The sequence below is a fragment of the Miscanthus floridulus genome, chromosome 11 (genome assembly GCF_019320115.1).
Source record: "Miscanthus floridulus cultivar M001 chromosome 11, ASM1932011v1, whole genome shotgun sequence".
Classification (NCBI taxonomy): domain Eukaryota; kingdom Viridiplantae; phylum Streptophyta; class Magnoliopsida; order Poales; family Poaceae; genus Miscanthus; species Miscanthus floridulus.
This window is the reverse complement of record NC_089590.1, coordinates 63147520-63169135: the sequence shown is the minus strand read 5'-3', so window position 1 is coordinate 63169135 and position 21616 is coordinate 63147520. Positions and strand designations below refer to the sequence as shown.

Sequence of the window (21616 nt, the reverse complement as noted above, 5' to 3'; positions counted from 1 at the left end):
TGACTTAAACAAAACCATCACTGACGTGCTTATGATGATCAAATAAACAGACCGCCACTTATCACTAATTGAGGTAGTCTTAATGAAGATAGATCGTGCGTTCCCTTGTCATATTAGTAGACCTATAATTTAACCCCAATCTTTTCATTTGTCAAGGGTGAAAATTGGAAAGAGCAAATGTACCTTATCGTTCTTTCATTTAGCATGCAAGTTTCTACATTACTTGCAAATTTTGTGTTGTGCAGTCTCCTATTTTATCGTCCTTTAATGTGATTCATTTCTACATTACTTAAGCATCACAATGTACCATGGAAATTTTGTGTTGTACTGTTGTTCATCGTATATTTATTTTTTTTGCCAAATTCTACTAATGATCCTGTGTTTCTGAATTGATCAATTGGTCTGCCCACTATAATTTTATTGAATATATATCTTCCATTGATTAACTCCGGTCCCCTAAGCATCTGTTTTTCTGGCCTCAAATCACAACAGCAAATGAATGGCCCAAATCAAAACTGGCCTCAAATCACAAGTACTCCTTGCAGGCGCCGAGGCGCGGCAACGCCGCGCGATACTTTCTAGTCATTAAAGAAAACCCATCGAAAAAGTATTGTTAACCAAGCTAAGCCTCTTCGCCTCTTCGGGCGCCAAGCCTTTCCAAACCCGCGGCGCGCAACTGGAAGACGAAGAAGGCAAAGGCAGAACCGCAGAAGCCGCCGCCGTCGCGGAGTGCAAGCCATGAAGTTCAAGGCCTTCTTCACCGACGATGGCATCTCTCTCCTCGACAAGCGTAAGCGTGATATCGCACAAGCACTGCTCTCCTCTCGCTCTTCCCCTCCTTTTCTCTCCCGCAATTCATCGAGCACGCCTCGTGCGTCCCCACGATTTTTGCCGTACAGGATTCCTACCGGCCATGGACAAGGTGGGGCGCGTCTGCCATGTTTTCTTCACGCCCACGCACGCCATGCTCCTCCACAACCTGCTCGGCGCCACGGCCGCTGGGCCCGACGGCGGCGGCCCGCAGTGCGTCGCGCAGTTCGCCAAGGACCTCCTCTTCCGTGAGTACAACGTGTCCTCGCGAAACGGGAACCAAATCGCCTTCTCCGTCGAAGTCACGCTGCTTCACCGCGCGCTCCGCAGCGTGCTCGCCGTCCACGCGCAGCCGCCAGCCGCCGGGGACGCCCCCGGTGCCCCCGCTATACAGGTGAAGCTCGTCAATAAGCTGCCCGCAGGGTCACGAACCGCCACGCCATTCCTCACTTTCGAAACCAAGGGCGCCCGCGCGGCCGTCGTGCAGGATGTGCCCATCTCGCGGCCTCTCTCACGCTCCGACATCGAGCGGTTGCAGGCCGCCCTTGACGCTGCCAAGGATCTCCCTCAGGTTTGTAGCCTTCATGTATCATCTTATGGTTCCTAATCATTTGTCGCACAAAAAAAATGGACCTGTGGTTCAGGTTCACCAGATCAATTCGGATTCAAATTTACAGCGATTGAACCTAATGGAAGTGTTTTTGGATTATTTGTTGTTGGATGGGTAAACTAATACTATGATTCTGTCGTATTCACATTCTAGTTGAAAGGCTGGTTCATGAAGTGAATGATGTTTGGATTCAACTCAGAACAAATTTGTCCTGGTGAAATGGTGAACTGCATATTTGTTACTAGTAAAGATATTTTAATTCTTATAGAATGGTGTTTGATCCAGACATTTATGTTAAGATTGTAAAAATGCCCTTGGATGCAATACTGGACAAGAGCAATCCATAGCCATAGTAACATTTAAAAAAAAATTTGTAACAGAATTACCAATATTGAAATACCAAATGCGTATTTTGAATACTTTATAAACTACAGCTGCAGTTTAAATGCTTTTTCTCTGCTGAAATTGACTTGCACTCTCTAATAGTAGTACATGGTTGATAAATAGTTTAAACTATCAAACTATACCTTCCTTTGGGAAATGTGCTTGCAATCTTAAGGGGTCTGTATCTTTTTAATGTTATTTAGCCAAAGGCCCATAGCGCTGCATTATCACTTAGAGTGACCTTTTTGCTTAGTTGACAGTAGCACTAATGAGTGGGGAACTGCTGATACATGGTTGGCATCCTTTGTGCAGACTCTAGTCCAGGTTCCTGATCTGCCACAACTGCAAAGCTTAGTGGATCGTTTGAAAAACGTTGGTGATCTGCTAACAGTGGCTGTCACCCAATATGGTGATCTCCATCTACAAGTTTCTACTTCTCTTGTTACCGTTGGCTCTGAATTTCGGAAGCTCCGGGTTATTGGTGATCGTGGTAAGATATGGCACTAGGTAGTTTAAATCAGCATTAATTTCCTATCCTGGCCTCTTGTTTAATTAATTAATTCAGCTGACTACATATTGCTCTATATTCAGCAAATGCACCTGTTGGCGACCAAAATCTGACTTCTTCGACTCGTTTGGATATGGCAGTTGAGAGAGGGGAAGCACTTTCAGTGGTATTGTTCCCAAGCGCCACTTATTTTACTCTTCCACTCTTCTTTTGGTGCCATTTAGTTCACTGATTTCTTTTTCTTTCTTTGTTCTCACAGCAAGTGAATATGAAGCACCTTGTTAAGAGTCTACACTGTCATTTGGCCAAGCCAGACTGTACCTTCTATGGTTTGTTTACAGCTATAGTCTCAAAGATATTTTTTGTTCAACAGACTTTTTGACTTAACATTGTTCTTACTGTTTGTATAGGTATTGCCCCTGGTGGTGCTTGTTTAACAGTAGTATTCCAGTATTTCATCCCAGGAACTAGATTGGCAGACAAGTCCATTAGCTTCTACTGCAGGCTTCCAGTCCTCGACCCTGGATCCAGTTAAATAATTTACCAGGCATAATTAGATTTATGTATCAACAAAGAATATTAGGTAAGAGTAGCAAGACTATTAGCTTAGCTGCTGCATATTTTCCTTCTTGTCTATTGTCTACCTTAGGGACTTGGGCTACTATATATTGGCTTCACAGTTAGTGTGATATGCTGCTTTATGTGAAATGCTGATATGACATGTTGTACAAGCTGACATGGATCAACTTTGTTATGACACTGGATCTTTACTGACAGCACTACAGAAGCATATTAGAATTGTGACTGCCATTACTATCAGGACAGCTTATATGTAAAGCACACAAGTTTGAATCGTTTTATGCTATATATGGGATTCTGTCTTTGTGAGTTCTTCCTGTTTCAAAGCCCCCTTTGTTTGCTGCTGTTGGCTTCAACTCCCTGTGCTATCCTCCAGCATTCTGAAGAGTATAAGCATAAGGAAGCACTAGGGTATAATATGCCTGTTTAGCTTGAGCCTGCCAGAATACTAACAATATATGAATGTTTGTCTGTTTACAAAATAGATTTGGACAATTGGATGTCCAAACTTGATAGATAGTTTTTTTTTTCTGGGTAGCACTATATATGTAAATGGCTCCAAAATCTGAAAACATTTGCATGCTGTAAAATATTAATGTAGCCAGTATTTCCTTTTGTGATTGGTAATGTCTAAAACAAGGTTATGGGAGGATATCAAAATTAGTCTCTCCCCTGAAAATTACTTTAATTATTGTTTAGGATCTGCTACCAACAAACTGTCACACTGAATCGTTCCATCAGGGAGGTGAGATTAATTTACAATTTAGGTGAAATTTCGATTATTCTGATGCTCCATATAGTTTTGAGCTGACAACAGTGTGATCCTTTTTTTTTTTGAAAAGCAGAAAATCTAAAACAGAAAACAGGTTCCCAAAAAATGGATCCAACGTTGATGCTCGGAATCTTTCTTGGAAGATCTCTGTAGACTGTAGAGCCCATGCGCTCGACTGTGTCCTCTGCCCACATACCACATGGTATCCCATATCCGTACTGCCTCTCATCTGAAAACATCTCGCTGAAAACACTGTTCTGATGTTGCTGCTTATGTTTATTTGTTGTGAGAGGACAACACTGTTCTTTTGCTGAAAACACTTCTGATGCTGCTGCTTATGCTGATTTGTTGTGAGAGAAAAACTCTGTTCTTTCGCTGAAAAGTACTGCTGCATGGATCTTGGCCTTATTCGTTTCGCTGAAATTTGGCTGATGCTACTGTTTATGCTGATTTATTGTTAGTTTATATATTTATATATGGAGCATTTACAGTTCTGTCAATATGTAGTGCTAATTTATGTAACCAGCAAGCAATCAAAATCAATCTGATAATAATACGCGATCATGTGAGCCGTACCAGCTTTAGTGCTCCAACCATTTCTTCGTCTGTCGAAGGCAATAAATTCTGAACAATCAGTCATGTGTCACTCGGCATCTCTCCGATGCCACTTTGCTCACATAGTCACATTACATGCTGTATGTATACCTGTACTCAAATTAGTTTCGGTTCCAAAACGTATGATACCAGTTTAATTTTCCCCGATCTTAAATATACAATATAACACCAAGAGCCGGGGGGAGAAACACCCTATTTCTGCTACCCAAAAGAACCAGATCATCCACCTCTAGCCCTCATTGGAACCGAGCTCTGGATCGACAACGTAGCCTCTCAGCGAAGGCGTCTTGCCGAAAGTGGGACTAGGGTCTTTCTTCTGCATTCTCTTCCTCGCGATGTGGCCGCGGATCCACGGCAGCGCATCCTCGTTGATCTTGATCATGAGGAAGAAGAGGATGCGGTAGATGAAGATCATGCTGAAAATGACTGACAAGTCGATCCACTTGTTCCGGTCCACGTTGACCTGGAAGATGTACTTCAGGATGAAGTCCCCGGGGATCTTGGGTTGATCTGGGTACTGGTTGTCGAATACGAGGCCCTTCATGTCGTTCTGGCACTGGCCCTGTTGGATGTATGGAGTTTGGTGTCAAAAAGTTCAGGTTGGAGTCTAGTGTATGTGGGTTGCTCTACTGTGTGGTGTGGAACCGAATTTACCTGCAGTGCCCAGTAATGGAAGCTGATGTACTGCATGGGGTATCTCCAAAAAGGCTTTGGGATGTCGTATGGAAGTCTGAAGTAGCCAGAGACCAGCATAAATATTCCCTGTCCAGGAAAATTGTTGAGAAGATTTCATCATGATAAATTCCAAACTCATAATCTTTTCAAGGGGAGTATAATGATGTCTATTTACGGTGGCGTGAAACTACTCAACATAACTAAAACACTGAATCACCAATAATGTATATTCTGCACCAATAGCTAAGCAAATCAAATATTTTTTTTGCTGAGTGATAGCTACAAGTTCACCAATGCCTCATGCTGTGCTAAAATTGCTGAGCTTGTACTAGAATGTTGGCCAATGTGTAGTAAAGCTCCAGATAGTACTGGTCAGGACAAGCTGGATGCCTTATTGGATCAATAAACGTTGAAGTCCTTTGATGTATTCTGGTCCCAGAAAACCATATCAAGTATGGGTGTTCTTTAGTTCATGAATTCAACTTAAATATCACAGTCTTAACATCTGAGCTCAAAAGATATTTTACAAGTTGATTCATAATCCCGTACTTAACCACATATTTTGAACACATATCCCCAAGCAATAATAGGTTATAAGGGCAGATAAACTGACATGGGAGATGGGTGAAAATGTCATACCTGAATTCCAGCCCCTATGATGATACCCATGAGAAAATTGGGAATGACACTGGCAATTGCCATCATTAAGCTTTCAACCACTGTAACACTGGCGTACAGGTTCAAGACGAAGAAGATATAGTGTTCGAAACCAGGATGCAGGCGCACCATAAAGTAGCATATAGTTCCCGACAAGAAGCATATTAGAATCAGGAATGGCGTTGCTGAGATGGTGTTACTGATGACAAATGCCGCGACACCATAGTGCCCATTCAGCCGTTCCCGTTGGAAGACCTGTATAAATGAAGCAAAGGAAAGGTGAGCAAAATTCATAGCGTTTCTAATTTGCAAATGAAATAACACAATCTTAATTTCACCTTCATTTCTTCAACAAACGAAGGGAATCCTCCAATGGACATGAATGTAACGAACCCAAAGACGAATGCAGAACAGGAAGCTCTGGCCTGCAGAGGCAAGGTAGAGTGAATGCATTAAAATCAACCATATGCTTCATGACAATGGTCATGTGACTACATTATTGTGCATTCATATCAGTCCAGCCCAGAACTTCCTGACCAATTTCTTTTCTTCCTACTTACAAGGATGGATGTGTATTTAGTGCCAACATCCAGGTAGATTGTGCCGATGCAAACAGTCACCAGGAGATAGATCAGGAGCCTGAGCCAGTAATACCCAAAGTCCCGTGACATGTTGATGAACGAGCGCTTGGTCAGGGTGCAAGCCTGCATCAGGAAGCTGGCCTGGCTGCCACCTGAATCCAGCACAGTTCCTTTCTGTAAGGAACAAGATGGTTATGGTTATTTCCTAGCCCCAGATGTGGTATTTATTATGTGGACACAGGAAACAGATACAACATATCAATGCATAATATCGCATTTGATGACTCAGAAAACGTACCATTCGCGAAATATCATTAACTTTCTCCCTTGCAGCGTAGTAGTATTGGGACCTGCTGTAGGATGCAACCAATTTCCTGATGGCTTCTGATGTAGTCATCCTATCAAGGGGATCGTCGGACCTCTCAGCCTTTTCATGAACACCAAAGGTCATATTAGTATTTATTTACAGCAGAGAACAAGTTTTTTTTTTCAAGTTTTGTTGGCTCTGATTTGCCCATGGACCTGCTTCTTCTTACCCTTGCTTTCATTGATCCTTTCAGGGTGGCCTTCACCTTGTCGAAGTCCGAGTTGACACACCTCAGGAAATGGTCCGATGGATTCCGCAGAGGCGGGCAAGGGAAACCGCCTTGAGCAAAGAACTGCAACCGAGCGACGCAAGGAGTCAGTCGCAACAATCTACTGTGTAATTCCAGCGATGTGTTCCTTTAAAAAAACAACCACAGTGTTGCGGAAGCATGCATTCAGCATCGTGCGGTAACACCGGCAAGAATCCAAAATTATTATTACCTCACATGCTTGCGATGCTTGGCCGAAGTACACGGTTTTGCCCCCGGACAGCAGGAAGAGCATGTCGAAGAGCTCGAACACCTCGCTGCTGGGCTGGTGGATGGAAGCAATCACTGTCCTGCCGTCCCTGGCCAGGCCCCGCAGCGTCTGCGTCACGAAGAACGCCGAGGAGCTGCACACATACAGCCACGCAGCAGCTAAGTTAATTATCCACCACCAACTGACACTGAACACTGAAGGCTCACGCTTTGCCGTGCACCACCACGTGCTGCTCACCTGTCGAGGCCGCTGGTGGGCTCGTCGAGGAAGAGGAGGCGCGGGCGCATGAGGAGCTCGAGCGCGATGCTGACGCGGCGCTTCTCGCCGCCGCTGACCCCGCGGAGGTGCCAGTTTCCGATGACGGTGTCGGCGCAGTCCTGGAGCCCCATCTCGACGATGGTGCCCTCCACCAGCGCGCGCTTGTCCTCCCGCAGCATCTTGTCCGGCAGCCGCAGCAGCGCCGAGTAGCCGATCGTCTCGCGCACCGTCAGCGTCCCGATCAGGTTGTCGTCCTGCGTCACGTACGCCTGCAAGCAGAAGCACGCGCGCGGATACACGGCACCAACGCCTCTGGGTCAGTCTCTCCTCCGACAGCTCTCTACTACTACCAGTAGTACAAACTCTCCCATAAAAAAAAAAGTTGCGCCATGTTTAGTTCCCCCGATCCGCAGTCGCCGAATGTAGCGCACCGTGGCATTTCGTTTGTGTCGGTAATAATTGTTCAAACATTGACTAATTAAGGTTAAAACGTTCGTCTCGCAATATGCAATTAGTTTTTTATTTCGTCTATATTTAATACTTTATATACCATAAGTTTGATTTGATGGAAATCTTCTTTTTACACCGTACTAAACATGGCCTTGGTCCACTTTGGCCGATGCGTTTGGGCCTCTGCAGGATCGCGTTGCGTGCAACTGCTGGTGAGAGAGGCCCAAACGCCACACAGCCGGCCGGTTCGTATCACCATAAATTCGCAGCAGGATCAGAGAGAAAAACCCAGCTGTCAGAATTTATGCCGTGTACTCCGTAGGTGGCTTCAGCCGTTCTGGCCCTCAGAGACATGTGTATTGTATCGATCGCCATTTTTTTTCGCCTCTGGATCTATTGATGAGATCAAAACGATACTACTAGCAGTACGTAGTACGACCTACGGAGTTGGAAGGGGAGACGCCAGCGCCATCGACCAACCGATCTAGGGCGAATTAAATCCGCTCACCCAACTGCACTGCATTACACGCCGGAGCTCTATGCATAGCCCGTACGTGCTTTCGACATCTTGGCCGGATGAGAAAAAACGACCAGAATCGATTGGATTGGACATGTATCTGTGATCGGTCGCTAAGAGCGTGTTTAGTTTCCACCCAAAATCTAAAAAAGTGCCATAATATCCGTCACATCGAATCTTATGATACATACATGGCATTAAATGTAGACGAAAAAAACTAATAGCACAGTGAGACAAACGTTTTGAGCCTAATTAGTCTACGATTAAACACTATTTATCAAATAAAAACGAAAGTACATCGCGAGAGGAAAACACTGTGTCATAATTAATAAGCATGACCGAAGAGCGAATATGGTGTAGTGGTAGGTCTTAAAAAAAACAGAATGAGTACTAGTTATGTCAGCACAGCCGCATATATATTTCATTTGGAAAATGACTCTTTCTTTGCGGCTGTTTCATCGGCACTTTTCAGTTCTCTAAAAAAAATCAAAGTCAGCATCAGACAAATTTCAGCGAAGCCAACAGGGACAACATAAAATACTACACTTCAATTAGCAACGATTTTTTTTTACTGACACGAAGCAGATTACCAGATCCGGACACCTTCAAATACGATTTGCATGCTCCGAGATGACAGTTATATATGGATGATAGTTTCGAACTTCAACAGATCCTACCTAAGAAACCCTTAACGGAACTGCTAGCTAGCTCCTATATATGGATGATCTGGCTGCAAGTAGCAGTATGGACTGTTTGGTGTTCAGAAATAGAACAGAGATTCTATTTTTCCCAGTTGAGAGTACGTGCTGCATGATCTAGGAGCTTAAGTGAGGACTGAGGAAGCAGCAAGGTCACGTGGATGCGTAATAATGGTAGTTTACGTACCGCGGCGCCGAAAGAGAGCTTGGCCTTGCGGCCGTTGAGGAGCACGTCGCCGGAGAGGAAGGCGTTGGCGGCGAGGCGGCCGGCGAGGGCGTCGAGCAGGGTGGACTTGCCGGAACCCGAGGGGCCCATGAGCGCGGTGAGCGAGCCGGGCTCCGCGTACCCGGTGAGCTCGTCCAGCACGGTCTGCGTCTTGCCGGGGCTGAGCGCCACGGTGACGCAGAGGTCCTTCCACGTGAGCCTGGCCGACACGTCGCCGATGAGCGCGGCGGGGCCGGCACCCGGCGGGAGCGCCTTGCTGTCCCGCCACAGGGTCTCGCTCAGCGGGCTGAGCCCCACCACCATGGCGCCCCCCGCGTCCGCTGCCGACCCGTTGGCCTGCAGCTCCACCATGGCCTGCCCGGGCGCCGCGGACCGAGGCGTCGTGCCGTCGCCCTGAAGGCTGTCTCCACCGGCCCGGCTCATGGCCTGCAGGCGCGCAGCGGTGCTGGGGCTGGAGCTGGGAGCTGGAGGCTAGCTAGCGTGGCGGGGCCGTGCACTGGGGACGCGTCGAGACAGACCGGCGGGTCGATGCGGTGGAGAGGCAGCTAGCGCGGAAGGAGTTATAAAGGAGAAAAGCATGCATGCACAATAAAGAGGGGGAGTTAATGGATGGATGGAGCAATCAGAGAGCAGCGAGCAATGGAGGTGAGGTGAGCAGCCCTCGGCCTCGGTAACAATCTGCAACCAAATTGCATGTCTTGGTTCCTCGCATTGTTGGGCTCCCATCCCATCCTGCCTCTACAGTTCTCCTTTCTCGAATGCCAATAATTATTAATTTCTCATTTCCATGATGTAGCATTTCGTATTTTTCGAGTAGTACTATATATCGGTATAATAATAGATCAAACATAGTAATGGTTATCACATCAAATAGCATGTCATGGAAAAAATTATCTTAAAAAAAACTATTTTCAAATCATTGATCACGCTGGAGGCATTGCATTACCCACTCTTTTTCTTTTGTCTAATAGGATTATATATATACACGGAAGAACCACGTACATTTGTATTAAGAAGAAAATAGTAGTTGCAGTATATTACAACGTGAACCGTGTCATTACATTAAAAAAGTGCTAGACGTTCGTCAATTATACGTAGAGTGGACTCTGCCTCTGCTCAAAGTAAAGCTTATTTTAAGCTTATTTAAATTTTGACCAAAATTATGAAAAGGTATCAACATCCATAATTTTGAGCTAGTTTTATTGAGTTCTCCATAAAATATGTCTTTGCAGGATATCTAACTTTTAGATGTTAAACTTCATCAAATATGTTACTCATTCTAAGTTAAAGGCATGTCAGTGACAAGTGACGACCCATCTATCGTAAAGGAAAGATAACAATGCAACAATTAGAGGTCCATGCTTTACTAAGCGCCCATTTAATTATATCTCATCCTCTAAACTTTAGAACTCTAAAAACCTTAGAGTACTTTGGCTCAGTTTTGAGATCATATCTAAAACTCTAATGTGAGTTAGGATAAAGTTTAGAGTTAATTTTGAATCCCCCATTTTGAGACTGGCTCTAAAGTGTAGAGAAGAGTGTTATGTATCCTAAGAAAACCTATAGGAGAACCAGGGGCAACCTAGGCTACACCTAGTAAGACTCCGTACCCCTATGTATTATTGGCTCATAAACGAAAACATATTTCATCCATTTTAAATTATAAGTTATTCTTAGTTTTTTAACCGGTACATGATTTTTACTATACTACGAGCCACGGCCTCACACCGCTGCCACCTCTCGTGCTCTCCATGATTATTTTTCTTCCTCTTCTATGATTTACCTTCTCTACTGCTTCCTGTTCGTTTTGCTGAAATTTAGCTTATGCTGATTCGTTGTGAGAGAAAAATAATGTCCTTTTGCTGAAAAATACTGCTGAAAAACCTAAATTTGAAATCTAGTGAGTATGAAAACAAGCATATACGGACAACCCTATCCTATTCATATGGACTGCCAGTTCACGACTCGTATCGTATTCGCATGTACGTACGTGGTCAAATGCACAAACCCGTGCAGCACACCGCGTGCGCATGGTACGGCGAAAAACGACTCCCCTTCGCAACATTTGGCTTATGCTCATACTTATATGATTTGCTGTAAGGGAAAAAAACTATTTATTTATTGAAAAATACTGTTAAAATAGTGACGAAGCACGGGACAATTGACCGATCGGAGGAGCTAGGCGAACGGAGTCCGGTGATGGCCGATGGGAGTCAAGCGGCCGGGGCCGAGGCAAGCAGGCCACGACGGCGACACGTTTCAGTTACGGGGGCGCGACGCCGTCCGCACGCATGGCCGCACGCCACATGACATGATGAAGGCGAGAGGGAGAGGAGAAAGGTCGGAGACGGATGAGAGGTCCACAGCCAACAGGTGCATTTATGGCGGTACTGGTAGACGTTGGCACTGTACTTTCATCGCCATACCACACCTCCTTCCGACTCGCTCCTTTTTATCCCCATAATTCTCGGCTCCTGCGCGGGCATTCAATCGCGCCCCGCCGACCCCGTCTCCTTTTTTTCGTTTCCAGCGGAGCGGATCATTCACTGGCCGGGACGGATGGTGCAGACGACGACAGCCAGCGATGGCTGCCCTTGGAGTGACTAGTATATTTCCGTTTCTGCGAATATTTCACCTGAGCATAATATTATGGGCACAAGCAGCTGCCGTTCGTTCCATTCGCTTACTTATAAGCCATATTTTTTCAGTCAACGAATAATAATATTTTTTCTCATAACTTTTAGTCATGGTTTATTAGTCAAACGAATAGGGCACGTATGGGCATGAATTTAACCTAACTTGGTACTACTATGTTTGTGTGATGTTTCGTTTCAAAGCAAGTCAATCAAGTTCTGATGTTGATCCAAAAGGGAGATTAGTGTTGCTAATGCATAGTGCTAGTAGCCTAGTACTAGTATGGTGGTGGTACTCGAGTACTCGACGTTGGAATTGATGTTTGGAGAAAGGACACGTACAGGAAAGAAGAAACGGTGCGACACTGCGATATCTGTCGAATTCTGCCGATTATCAAGCTCCGACTCGGAGCGATCGACACTCGTGCAATCATACTAGTATCTGGCACCAGCAGCTGCGGTGATCTGACTATCACGCATCGGTGACAATGCGTTCGGCCGGTGCAGTGAACAGTGAACTTTCGATGGTTTTGGATGATTTAATAGTATTATATAAGAGAGAATAAACTGAAACAAGCTGAAAGCGTACCAGCCAAACGCAGATAAAGTTGACAGGAGCAAATGGCGTCCCAACCTCCAGTTCCCCATGCGTCCTTGGCCGACCTCTTCGCAGACCTGTTCTGTTCCCCTCGTAGCAGCTCCTCTAGCCAAGTTTTCGGGCTGGCAGTCTTGGCACGCAGCCACGCAGGCAAGGAAGGCGTGATGACCGCTGGTTGGCTGGCTGGCTACTCGACTCATTGCCACCTCCGAAACAAAACTCCCTTCAAACTCTAGCACGGACGGACATGGTTGACCGTTGCGGTGGCCAGCCTAGCTAGATGAGACCAACGGAACGGAGGAGACCGACGAGATCAGAGCTCAGACTCCAGAGCCACCACCACTCCTAGCTGAGATCTCCGCACCTGCCATCCTCCCAACAAGACGAGACGAGACACCCAGGGTTTGACCCGCGCGCTGCTCGGTCCTCCTGCTAGCTGCACATACACTCATAGTACAATATTACAGTCAATACAGATACAGAGCACCAGGCGCCCGCCGGAAATAATCAATGACGTCGTCGTTAGCCGAGGCACGCGCGTGCGTGCGAGAGAACGAAAACAAAACCAAAAACCCCGTGCATTAGCACCACGAGAGGCCGCTGCCCGCAGCGCCGCACCAGCATGGTGGTCGCGCTCACGCAGGTGGCGTTGTTGTTCGCTGAGAGAGAGAGAGAGGCGTGCCGTGCCGTGTGGTTGCGCGTCAATTCGCGGCGCCGGGCAAGTAATGAGCCCCGCCGGCCCCGGCCCCGGCTTCCGGGGAGCGCCCTGCTGCCTCTGGCTAGCGGCTAGCTCCAACCGCTCACGCGCGCGCGTTACGTCCAGCGGTCTGCGGGCATCTACTGCCCTCTTCGCTTGCTTGAGAAGTCATGGTGAAAATATTGTTGAAAAATAATGTTTGTTGTCTAAAAAAAATACGGCCAAAGATTCGCGTGCGACCCTTCCCTTTCCCCGGGTTTTCGATGCAGAATGCCAGAATGGCGATGCGCAACCGCGCGATGGCGATTGGCGCGATGCGTCACGGTACGGTGGCCATGCATCCGGTTCCCAAGGGACGCCCTGCCGTGCACGGTCGCAGCTAGCGCACGGGGATTTTTCTTCCTGCCGGCTTGCGCGCGGCACCTGTCTCTGCTTGGATCCCTGGAGGCCTGGACCGACCCTAGTACGTGTAGCTTGCTCGCGCCACGTGATCTGAGACTAGACGTACAGTACGTGCTACTGCTAAGTACTACAGGGCATAGAACGCTGCTCCGGAGCAAACAAAATCAGAATTGTTAGGCGCAATATGCCCATTCGGCTTACCCCATATTCAGTTTGTTCGGGTTTTTTTTTCAACCGAAATAATGTTTTTCTCTCCCAATAATCCAGCCAGAACAGTATTTTTTCAGTCAGTTTTAATCAAAATTCTACCAGCCGAACTAGGCCTATATAGAACTTGTGAGTCCATTGTCTACAAAATTAGAGTGGATAAATTCGCACAGCCAGCCGTAACCGACGGACGGACGTGACAATGTCAATGCGCCAGCATGGGTGACCGAGGGCCTCAAATATTGCGGCACATGCATGGAGTACTAAGGGCGTGTTTGCGCACCTGGCCCAGCATGGCCTAGCCAGCCCAAACGGACCAGGCCGGGGCAGGTCTGCCCTAACTGCTGCAACGTAGCTTGTTTGCGCACCTGGACCGATTCAGCCCGGCCCAGACGAGCTGGTGTTTGTGACCCAATACTCAGCCGGGCTCAAACGCCAACCGTTACCAACTGCCAAGCACAGATTGTGTTTGCCAGTTGCTGTGCTCGGCCTGGCCCAAAGAGAAGGAAGAACAGCAAGATCAATAGAGAAGCAAACACTTTGAATGAAAATATACAAAAGACATAGGCCTCAGACTAATTCCATTTAATCAACACATATATTGCCGGCTACATTGCATAATCAAAGAAGCAAATTAAGAACAGTAGCAGAATTAAGTAGTTTGGCAAGCCGAGAAGGGCAACAAGTTAACAGAAAAGAGAGTACATGAATCAAAGTGACATGTAGCCAGCTAATGCAGTCATCCTATTGTGTCATCATCGGCCTAATTAAAACAACAGCTGTGGCACATGAACAGCTTGAATGACAGACCAACTACAACCATAAACAAGATAAAGATGACAGCATTTTTGCAACAGCCTTGCAGCTCAGGTGAATGAGGATAGATTTCAGAACCTTGACCTGTCACCAGTTCATGGGATGCTGATGCATCCCCATGAGGGTCATGAATTGGTAACAGCAAGGGTTCTTGAGGTACCCTTGTATTAAAATCTCTAAGAGCATCATCATAGTTGTTGTACTTCTGATAGATAGCCCCTTCTTCCCTAAGCACTTGCTTAGCACACTCATACCATGTAAAATAAATCCCAGGTTTCTTGCCTTCAAAGACCACATAGCAAGGAGGCATTCTCTGAAACCAACCAAATGTAGAATATGTAAGTGGTCTGAATGACATGCCTCAGTCGACCATTCAGTTTGAATGATGGTGAACATCATCGGCAACTTGATAAAAAAATTAGCCTCAGCTGTTATTTTCCTTGTTTAGTCATTGGTGGCTACCAAGAATTGTAAGAACCAAATAAAGAGGCAAATAAACAACAGTTGCACTCACTGCCATCAGCCATCACAAGAGGATGTTGTTGCTGTGGAGTACAACTGAGCAAATAAAGAAGAAAGCACAACACTGTAAACCATCAAAACAAGAATAAGGTAGCCACCTCAAGTTTGTTTTATGCATCATAGGCCTTTAAATCCCATAGTTACCACCAGAGGCATAAACAACAAAAAAAAGGCAACTAGTTATCAAATAAAAAGTAGCCAACAGAGGCTACAAATAAGTTTCTTACAATACCAAGTTCAGCCCAACAGCCAAGGGCTCAAATGTTCCCAAATCCTTGCCTATTGTTAGCCACCCTCCTAGGCAAACTACACTATCAAGGTCAAATGTCAAAAGAACAAGCAGACTGCACAAAAGGTCCTGTTGTCAAAAGAAGAGAGTGGGTGAGGGGGGGTGGAGGAACTATACATCTCTACAGTTAACCCCCTCGTGGCCTTCTAGCCCTTCATGTGTAGTGGAACTACACATAGTAGTTTTTGGCCAGGAAGGTCCTAAGCCAAAGGGCCCTGTGGGCATCACTCATGTTCACAAAGCCCCTGCCTTGGGCCTTGTTGTCCAGGAGGAAGGTGTAGGCAACAATAAGTGCCTCCTCACTGAAGCTAGGCATCTCCATCACAGCAAGGTACAGATTGGCATCAACATGGGCAGGTCCAGTCTCCCTAAGAGCATTGGCCACATTGTTCACAGCATCTGACATGTTAGTCAACATGAGCATCTCCTCCTCAGAGAAGTTCCCTCTCTTCCTCTTTGGGCCAGCAGCTGAGGAGGTAGGAAGCAGTTCAGTGGCCTTGCTATCCCCTCCCTGTTCACTAGGAACTGTGGTGTGGGTCAAAGGAGGACCATCAGCCTTGGCACCAACACTGTCAGCCTGGTTCTGCCCTAAGGCTTCACCAGACCCAAGTGCAAACTTGCCTGTGGCCATGGCATTAGCAAAGATAGCCTCCATCTCAGTGTAGAACCTAATAGGGCAGTTAAGAAACTCTGCATCTTTAGGATGGTCCTGCAGAGTTGGGCAAATATAGTATAAGAAAGGCAAATGTAGGTAGTCAAGGCAAAGACGAGATCAAACTGCTACCTTGCAGTGGCCAAGGTAGTGCTCTTGCTCAAGCATGATAGCATGAGCCTGGTCATCCCAAAGAGCAGCACTAAGGTCCTTCAACTTGCTCACCCTAGCCCATTTCTGCCTCCACTTCCTCAAGTGGTTGTACACTTGAGTTGGGCTAACAACCTCCCCACAGAACTGCTTGAGGGCTTTGGCCACAGAATTCACATCTTTATCCTTGAAAACCTTCTCAGGCCTGCTACCATCACTAACAAGGGCAGCCATCCTCCTTAGCACAAAGCCAGAGGTGGTGTTGGTCCACCTCATTGCCCTCACAGCCCCATTCCCAGCTACAGGAACAGCAACATCAATAGGGTTTGCTGCAACAGGGGCAGCAGCACTAGCACCAGCACCAGCTACAACAGGGGCAGAACCACCATTGATGAGCTGCTCCATCACTGAAGTACCAGCAACAAACCCACCCTCAAATGCACCTGAATCCATCCTAGGACTGGCATGTAATGAAATCAACAACAGAATTAGTCAAGAACAGGCTGACAACAATATTAACAGATCATGAAGAACAGAATGTTTCAAGAACAGAATGAATGAGGCATAAAATTGGTCTCAGCTTTGTCCACCAAATTATTACATCAGCATGACACACATGAGTTCCATAGCAGGGTACAGAAACTAAAATCAAGAACATATTACATCAACTAGTGTTTGTTCCCCTCCCTTCCCACATAGCATTGCAAATGGCATCCCTTATTTCAGCCATGTCAACAGAGTCTTGGTCCAGATGGGCTGGGGGCAGGTTGGTTGGATCAGCAGAAGTAGTGAAACCTTCCTCATCAGGAACTACTTCATCAATGCCAAAACCTAGGATCCAGTTATGCAAAATGGCACAGGCAACTACAAGCTTCACTTATGTCCTATACTTGTGGAAGGGTTTGTTGTCCAAGATCCTAAACCTGCCCTTCAGTGCACCTATAGCCCTCTCCACAGTCACTCTAAGTGATGAGTGCCTAAGGTTGTAGAGCTCCCTTGCATTGGTGGGCCTGTTCCTTGGGCCATACTCAGACAAATGGTACCTAACCCCCCTGTAGGGAGGTAGGAAACCATTTTTGCATGCATACCCAGCATCTACCAAGAACATTTTACCTACACAAGACATCTACTGTGAGAGTGTGTGTTAATAGGCCATGGAATATGTAATTAGTGTTGGTGTGCAATTACCTTCTGGCAAACTCAAGCCATCTTCCCTGGCTACAGCATCTGCCAAAACAGTTGCATCATGGGCAGAGCCCTCCCAGCCAGCCAGGACATAAGTGAATTTCAGATCACAATTCACAACTACCATCACATTTTGGGTGGGATCCTTTTTCCTACCCCTAAAAGCTTGTTGCATGCGCCTAGGAACCCTTGCTAGGAAATGAGTGCCATCTATAAAGCCAATAACATCCTAAAAAGCATGGGTCAGTCATTGCAATAGGTCCAATGTAACTAATGAACCCAGGGTATACAATTACCTTAAAATATGGATTCCATGTATGGCTTCCAAGAATCTTTGGGTGAGTGGTAGTGCTAGCTGGCTTTATCATTTCATTCCTAAGCTCACCCACAGCATACAACACCTGATGGAAGTGCTTGTGGACAGTTTGGATGGACCTCCTAAAGGACTGGTGGACAACCCTAAATCTTTGGTTGTGCCCTACAACATGTAAAAACATGGCAACCTGCTCTTCTACTGACACCCCCTCCCTATCAGTGACAAGACTCCGCTCTCTAAAAGTTCTCACTAACTTAAAAAAAGCAACTCTCTTCATCCTAATCATAGAAATACACTCTGAATCAGTGGAATTGTATATCATTCTCAGTGTTCTCTGTCTATGCTGTTCATTTTCATCCCTAATCAGGGCCAGTGCTATAGGATCAGGCAGTGGGGTTTCAGGTTCAGGGGTTTTTCTTTTCAGCCTAGTGGATACAAAGGTAACCATAACAACAGTCAAGGCAGCTGCCTTCCTACACAGCATGTCACGGCTCAAAGACAGATCCATCTACAAGCATGTAAAAATGTAACAGGATTTCAGTTAATGAGCCCTGCTAGGCATCAACATGACTGTGAAATGAATGCATGCCAACAAAAGCACGGCTGCATCTTTATGTGATGCCTCCCAGTACTATGTGGACAACATCATCGACCAATGATGGAACAAAAAACTCAGATCAAGAACAGCAAGGTACAAGTAACACTAACAACTGCATCAAACAGTTATGAACAGCAAGGTACAATACAAATCTGAAACAGATCAACAACCCTAACAGATCACGAGCCCAACAGATCAAGAACAGCAAGGTACAAGTAACCCTAATAGGAGCATGAAGCAGTTATAACAAGTATGAAACCCTAACAGATCATGAACAACAACGAACAAGAAACCCTAATAGGTTCGAGAAGCACCACAAAAAAGAAGATTAGGGGTCGATTTCACCTTGGCTCGGGGTCCAAACAACGGAGAGGAGGCAGATCTGGAAGTAGAGGATGCAGATCGGGAAAAAGACGAAGCAGATGCGGACGGAGAAGAAGAGGAACACCGCAGCCACGGAGTCCCAGCAGCAGCCGGAGCGGGGAAGCGGCGAAGAAACTCGGCGCCGGTGACCTAACCCACAACCAGCCGGAGGTCGTCGCCGCCGCCGCCACGCACCACAACTCACCGCCGGTCTCTCACGAGGGAGGTGGAAGAGCAAGCACCGAGTGGAAGAAGGAGAGAGTGGAGAGTGGGAACCCGAATATAAAGGCCGGCGAAATCGCCGCCATTTCGCTTCGCGCGCGGCGGCCAGAGCGGGAGCGGAGAGCGGGGACGCGCGCGAAGACGTTTCCCCTTCCCGCCAGAGCCCGCGCGAGCCACCCCGCCGGCGCCCAAAATCGCCCGCGTGCGTCGCAGACGAGCGCGGCTCGGAAGAAACGAGGGTTTCGGTCGTTTCCAGAGAGCCAGGCGGAGAGGTCGAGTGTTGCTCTGCGAAGCCAGGCTCCCTTGCGGGCCATCGACGACAAACATGACAACTTGCAGCCCACGGGCGCAGCCGGGCCTCCGGGCCAGGGTCGCAAACGCGCCCTAAATGTATACGAAAAAAACTAATTGCACAGTTGGGTGAGAAATCGCGAGACGAAACTTTCGAACCTAATTAGTCCATAATTAGACACTAATTACCAAATACAAACGAAACTGCTACAGTAGCCAAAACCCCAAAAAAATTTGGATCTAAACGCGCCCTGAATCAATGCGTGAAGGCAAGATAGACTTGAGAGCTCCTGGCCCGTTCAGAAATCTCAGAATACACAAAAGCAGCGTGTCAGCGCACGCTAAGGCTCGCCCGTCATGCATGACTCATGACGTACGGCAGAGTTGGGCCAGCAGGAGCACCGTCATGAACAGACAAAATTTTTTTTTCTTCCCCCCGTGTATCTGTAGTTATGTACGGCTCGCATAGGTTTTGCCTGTCTGAAATCCGCGCAGCAGCACTCGGGGAGGAGAAGATAGAATTATTATGGATGGCTGCCAACAGCCCCGGACTCTCAACTGCAAACCACACACAGTAATAGCGAGGTCTCTTTCCGTTGCAGGTCAAGCGTTAGGTGAGTGAGAGAGAATGGGGATCCAGCGAATGAGCACGATCGAGGTAGCATCTGCTTGCTGATCGGTAATGATCGTGGCCATCTGACACTGTCCGTGCACGTGTCTAGCAGTTCGTTCAGCGTTCAGCCCTCCCGTCGTCAGGCAGGCCGTCAGTCGTCAGAAAGGAGCCATGCATACGCGCCCGGTGACCCATAACCTACAACTGCAAGCATGGCTACTACTACGAAGCACTGTACATTGTGCACAAATTAAGTTGCTGACTGTGTAACCGTACCCTGGAAGTAAGCAAGCGTAGCGACGTTCATGGAAGAAGAAAAAAAAGCCGCATCCAAATTCCAAAAACGCACGGGCGGAGTACAGTGTCCAAGTCACTATTCACTTAGTAGCAGTGTTCGCTAGTCCCTATACCTACTACTACTGCATGGAACAGGTTTTGCATCTTTTATTTATTCCACTGAACCTACGACAGAAAATGTGGATCGGAGCTGCATGCTGCTGAGGCTGAGCAGGAGGAGACCCATCGGCCATCGCAGAACGAAGAGAGGATCGGATCTAGCAGGTGGGCACGCACTTCCTGCACTTGACGACGCACCGTGACGGGACGTGGTTGAGGCTGACGGCGCGCGAGGAGGCGGAGGCGCCGTCGTAGCACCGCTTGCCGCAGATCACCCGCCTCTTCCGGCACGCCGCGGCGCTGACGCAGCCCGCGCCGCCGCTGCCGCCGGAGCCGGCGGACTTCCTGGCGGCGGGCCGCCGCCTCCTGGACGCCGCCACGGCCCTCAGGTTCTTCGCCTCGCCATTATCGGCGGCGGTGACGTTCGCGGCGCGCCAGCTGGCGCCGCCGTCCGATCTGAAGAGGTTGCCGGCCCTGGCGATGAACCCCCGCAGGTCGCGGCCGAGGATGGCCGCGATGCTGGTGCTGCTCTCGTGGTCGTGGCCGGCGAGCGAGAGCCTGCAGCTCGCCATGGCGATCGCCAGCAGGAGCACCAGCACTACGGCGCGCGAGCTCTTCATGCTTGCTTGCTGCCACCACCACCTCGATCTTTATGTTGCTAGATTGTTAGTGCACTGCAGATGAACTCACGTTAACCAACAGTGTTTGATCTCTGTTTATATAGGAGAAAGTCTCCTCAGGATGGGATGGAAACATCTGCATGAGCTACCTAATTTCAGCGAACGTCCAATGCGTGGTGGCGAACGTACAGGTGGTGCGTGAAAGCGTCAGCAGCCATGGAGGGAACGGCGAGGAAAGCACGGTTTTCCAAGCCATGGATCGAAGTAGCTAGATAAGCCGGTGACTGGAGGGGTAAAACACAAGATGGCAGGGAGCCTCATACCGTGCCTCCGCGGACTGCCCTGCTGCTTTTCACTTGTGAATTAAATTCTTGGCGATAGATGAGGTCATTTGAGCTGACGGTACACCCTTCATCAAGTCACTAGCTGGCATGCAAGATTGTACAATTCTTCCCCACATGCCAGGAACGTAGGTGTACCGAAATGGACTTCCAAAGAGAGAGAAAGGGACGTGTCAGGTGACAGGGCCCCTATAATTGTGTCACCATATTTTACTAGCAAAAGAAGCGACCTATTTAGTTCATGCTAATTAGCCAGGTGTCTGTTCTAGGACCAACTGAATGTAAATCAACACATAACAGTGATGTAATATCATGTGTTGCGGCTCTCAATTGTTACGACGACACGGCAAAAAATCTAATTGAAATCTCATTATACTAGTACGACGCTTACGATGAGTGGACGACATGACAAAAAATCTATCTCATTATACTAGTACGTCGAAAGGCTGTTACCGGTACACATGTTCCTGATACTCGTATCTTAAATTATTATAAAGCAAAACTCCACTAACCTATTTT

General features: G+C 47.3%; 5 protein-coding genes across 5 annotated transcripts; 1 reads left to right on the top strand and 4 right to left on the bottom strand.

Annotated features, from left to right (window-relative positions):
- Nucleotides 1-563: 563 nt before the first annotated feature.
- Nucleotides 564-3442, top strand: LOC136493753 (uncharacterized). Its single transcript, XM_066489900.1, has 6 exons — nt 564-790; nt 900-1381; nt 2117-2294; nt 2396-2478; nt 2572-2641; nt 2723-3442. The coding sequence occupies exons 1-6, from the start codon at nt 739-741 to the stop codon at nt 2845-2847; spliced, it is 990 nt and encodes a 329-aa protein (XP_066345997.1). The 5' UTR covers nt 564-738; the 3' UTR covers nt 2848-3442.
- Nucleotides 3443-4243: 801 nt separating this feature from the next.
- Nucleotides 4244-9730, bottom strand: LOC136490978 (ABC transporter G family member 11-like). The gene is made up of 10 exons (XM_066487194.1): nt 9148-9730; nt 7275-7564; nt 6999-7170; nt 6728-6850; nt 6490-6618; nt 6171-6365; nt 5949-6035; nt 5593-5865; nt 4933-5040; nt 4244-4840 (listed from the first exon to the last, which is right to left on the bottom strand). The coding sequence occupies exons 1-10, from the start codon at nt 9607-9609 to the stop codon at nt 4508-4510; spliced, it is 2172 nt and encodes a 723-aa protein (XP_066343291.1). The 5' UTR covers nt 9610-9730; the 3' UTR covers nt 4244-4507.
- Nucleotides 9731-14978: 5248 nt separating this feature from the next.
- LOC136492071 (uncharacterized) lies at nt 14979-16605 on the bottom strand. The gene is made up of 2 exons (XM_066488219.1): nt 16135-16605; nt 14979-16059 (listed from the first exon to the last, which is right to left on the bottom strand). Exons 1-2 carry the CDS (start codon nt 16603-16605, stop codon nt 15520-15522), a joined length of 1011 nt encoding a protein of 336 aa, XP_066344316.1. The 3' UTR covers nt 14979-15519.
- Nucleotides 16606-16677: 72 nt separating this feature from the next.
- Nucleotides 16678-19162, bottom strand: LOC136494851 (protein ALP1-like). The gene is made up of 3 exons (XM_066491024.1): nt 17634-19162; nt 17341-17566; nt 16678-17265 (listed from the first exon to the last, which is right to left on the bottom strand). Exons 1-3 carry the CDS (start codon nt 18159-18161, stop codon nt 17030-17032), a joined length of 990 nt encoding a protein of 329 aa, XP_066347121.1. The 5' UTR covers nt 18162-19162; the 3' UTR covers nt 16678-17029.
- Nucleotides 19163-19989: 827 nt separating this feature from the next.
- Nucleotides 19990-21291, bottom strand: LOC136494793 (uncharacterized). The gene is made up of 2 exons (XM_066490978.1): nt 20906-21291; nt 19990-20810 (listed from the first exon to the last, which is right to left on the bottom strand). The coding sequence occupies exon 2, from the start codon at nt 20754-20756 to the stop codon at nt 20295-20297; it is 462 nt and encodes a 153-aa protein (XP_066347075.1). The 5' UTR covers nt 20757-20810; nt 20906-21291; the 3' UTR covers nt 19990-20294.
- Between the last annotated feature and the right edge of the window lie 325 nt (nt 21292-21616).

Bases quoted from the DNA above. Each gene is read 5' to 3' on its own strand.
- LOC136493753 (XM_066489900.1), top strand. From the start codon at position 739: ATGAAGTTCAAGGCCTTCTTCACCGACGATGGCATCTCTCTCCTCGAC. The intron at 2,295-2,395 runs GTAAGATATGGC...CTCTATATTCAG, and splicing joins CCGGGTTATTGGTGATCGTG to CAAATGCACCTGTTGGCGAC. The intron at 2,642-2,722 runs GTTTGTTTACAG...CTGTTTGTATAG, and splicing joins GCCAGACTGTACCTTCTATG to GTATTGCCCCTGGTGGTGCT.
- LOC136490978 (XM_066487194.1), bottom strand. From the start codon at position 9,609: ATGAGCCGGGCCGGTGGAGACAGCCTTCAGGGCGACGGCACGACGCCT. The intron at 7,171-7,274 runs GTGAGCAGCACG...GTATGTGTGCAG, and splicing joins CCCACCAGCGGCCTCGACAG to CTCCTCGGCGTTCTTCGTGA. The intron at 5,866-5,948 runs GTGAAATTAAGA...TCATTTATACAG, and splicing joins CGTTTGTTGAAGAAATGAAG to GTCTTCCAACGGGAACGGCT.
- LOC136492071 (XM_066488219.1), bottom strand. From the start codon at position 16,605: ATGGATTCAGGTGCATTTGAGGGTGGGTTTGTTGCTGGTACTTCAGTG. The intron at 16,060-16,134 runs GTAGCAGTTTGA...CCAACTCTGCAG, and splicing joins ACTACCTTGGCCACTGCAAG to GACCATCCTAAAGATGCAGA.
- LOC136494851 (XM_066491024.1), bottom strand. From the start codon at position 18,161: ATGGATCTGTCTTTGAGCCGTGACATGCTGTGTAGGAAGGCAGCTGCC. The intron at 17,567-17,633 runs GTAATTGTATAC...CATGCTTTTTAG, and splicing joins CATGGAATCCATATTTTAAG to GATGTTATTGGCTTTATAGA. The intron at 17,266-17,340 runs GTAATTGCACAC...TGTCTTGTGTAG, and splicing joins TGGCTTGAGTTTGCCAGAAG to GTAAAATGTTCTTGGTAGAT.
- LOC136494793 (XM_066490978.1), bottom strand. From the start codon at position 20,756: ATGAAGAGCTCGCGCGCCGTAGTGCTGGTGCTCCTGCTGGCGATCGCC.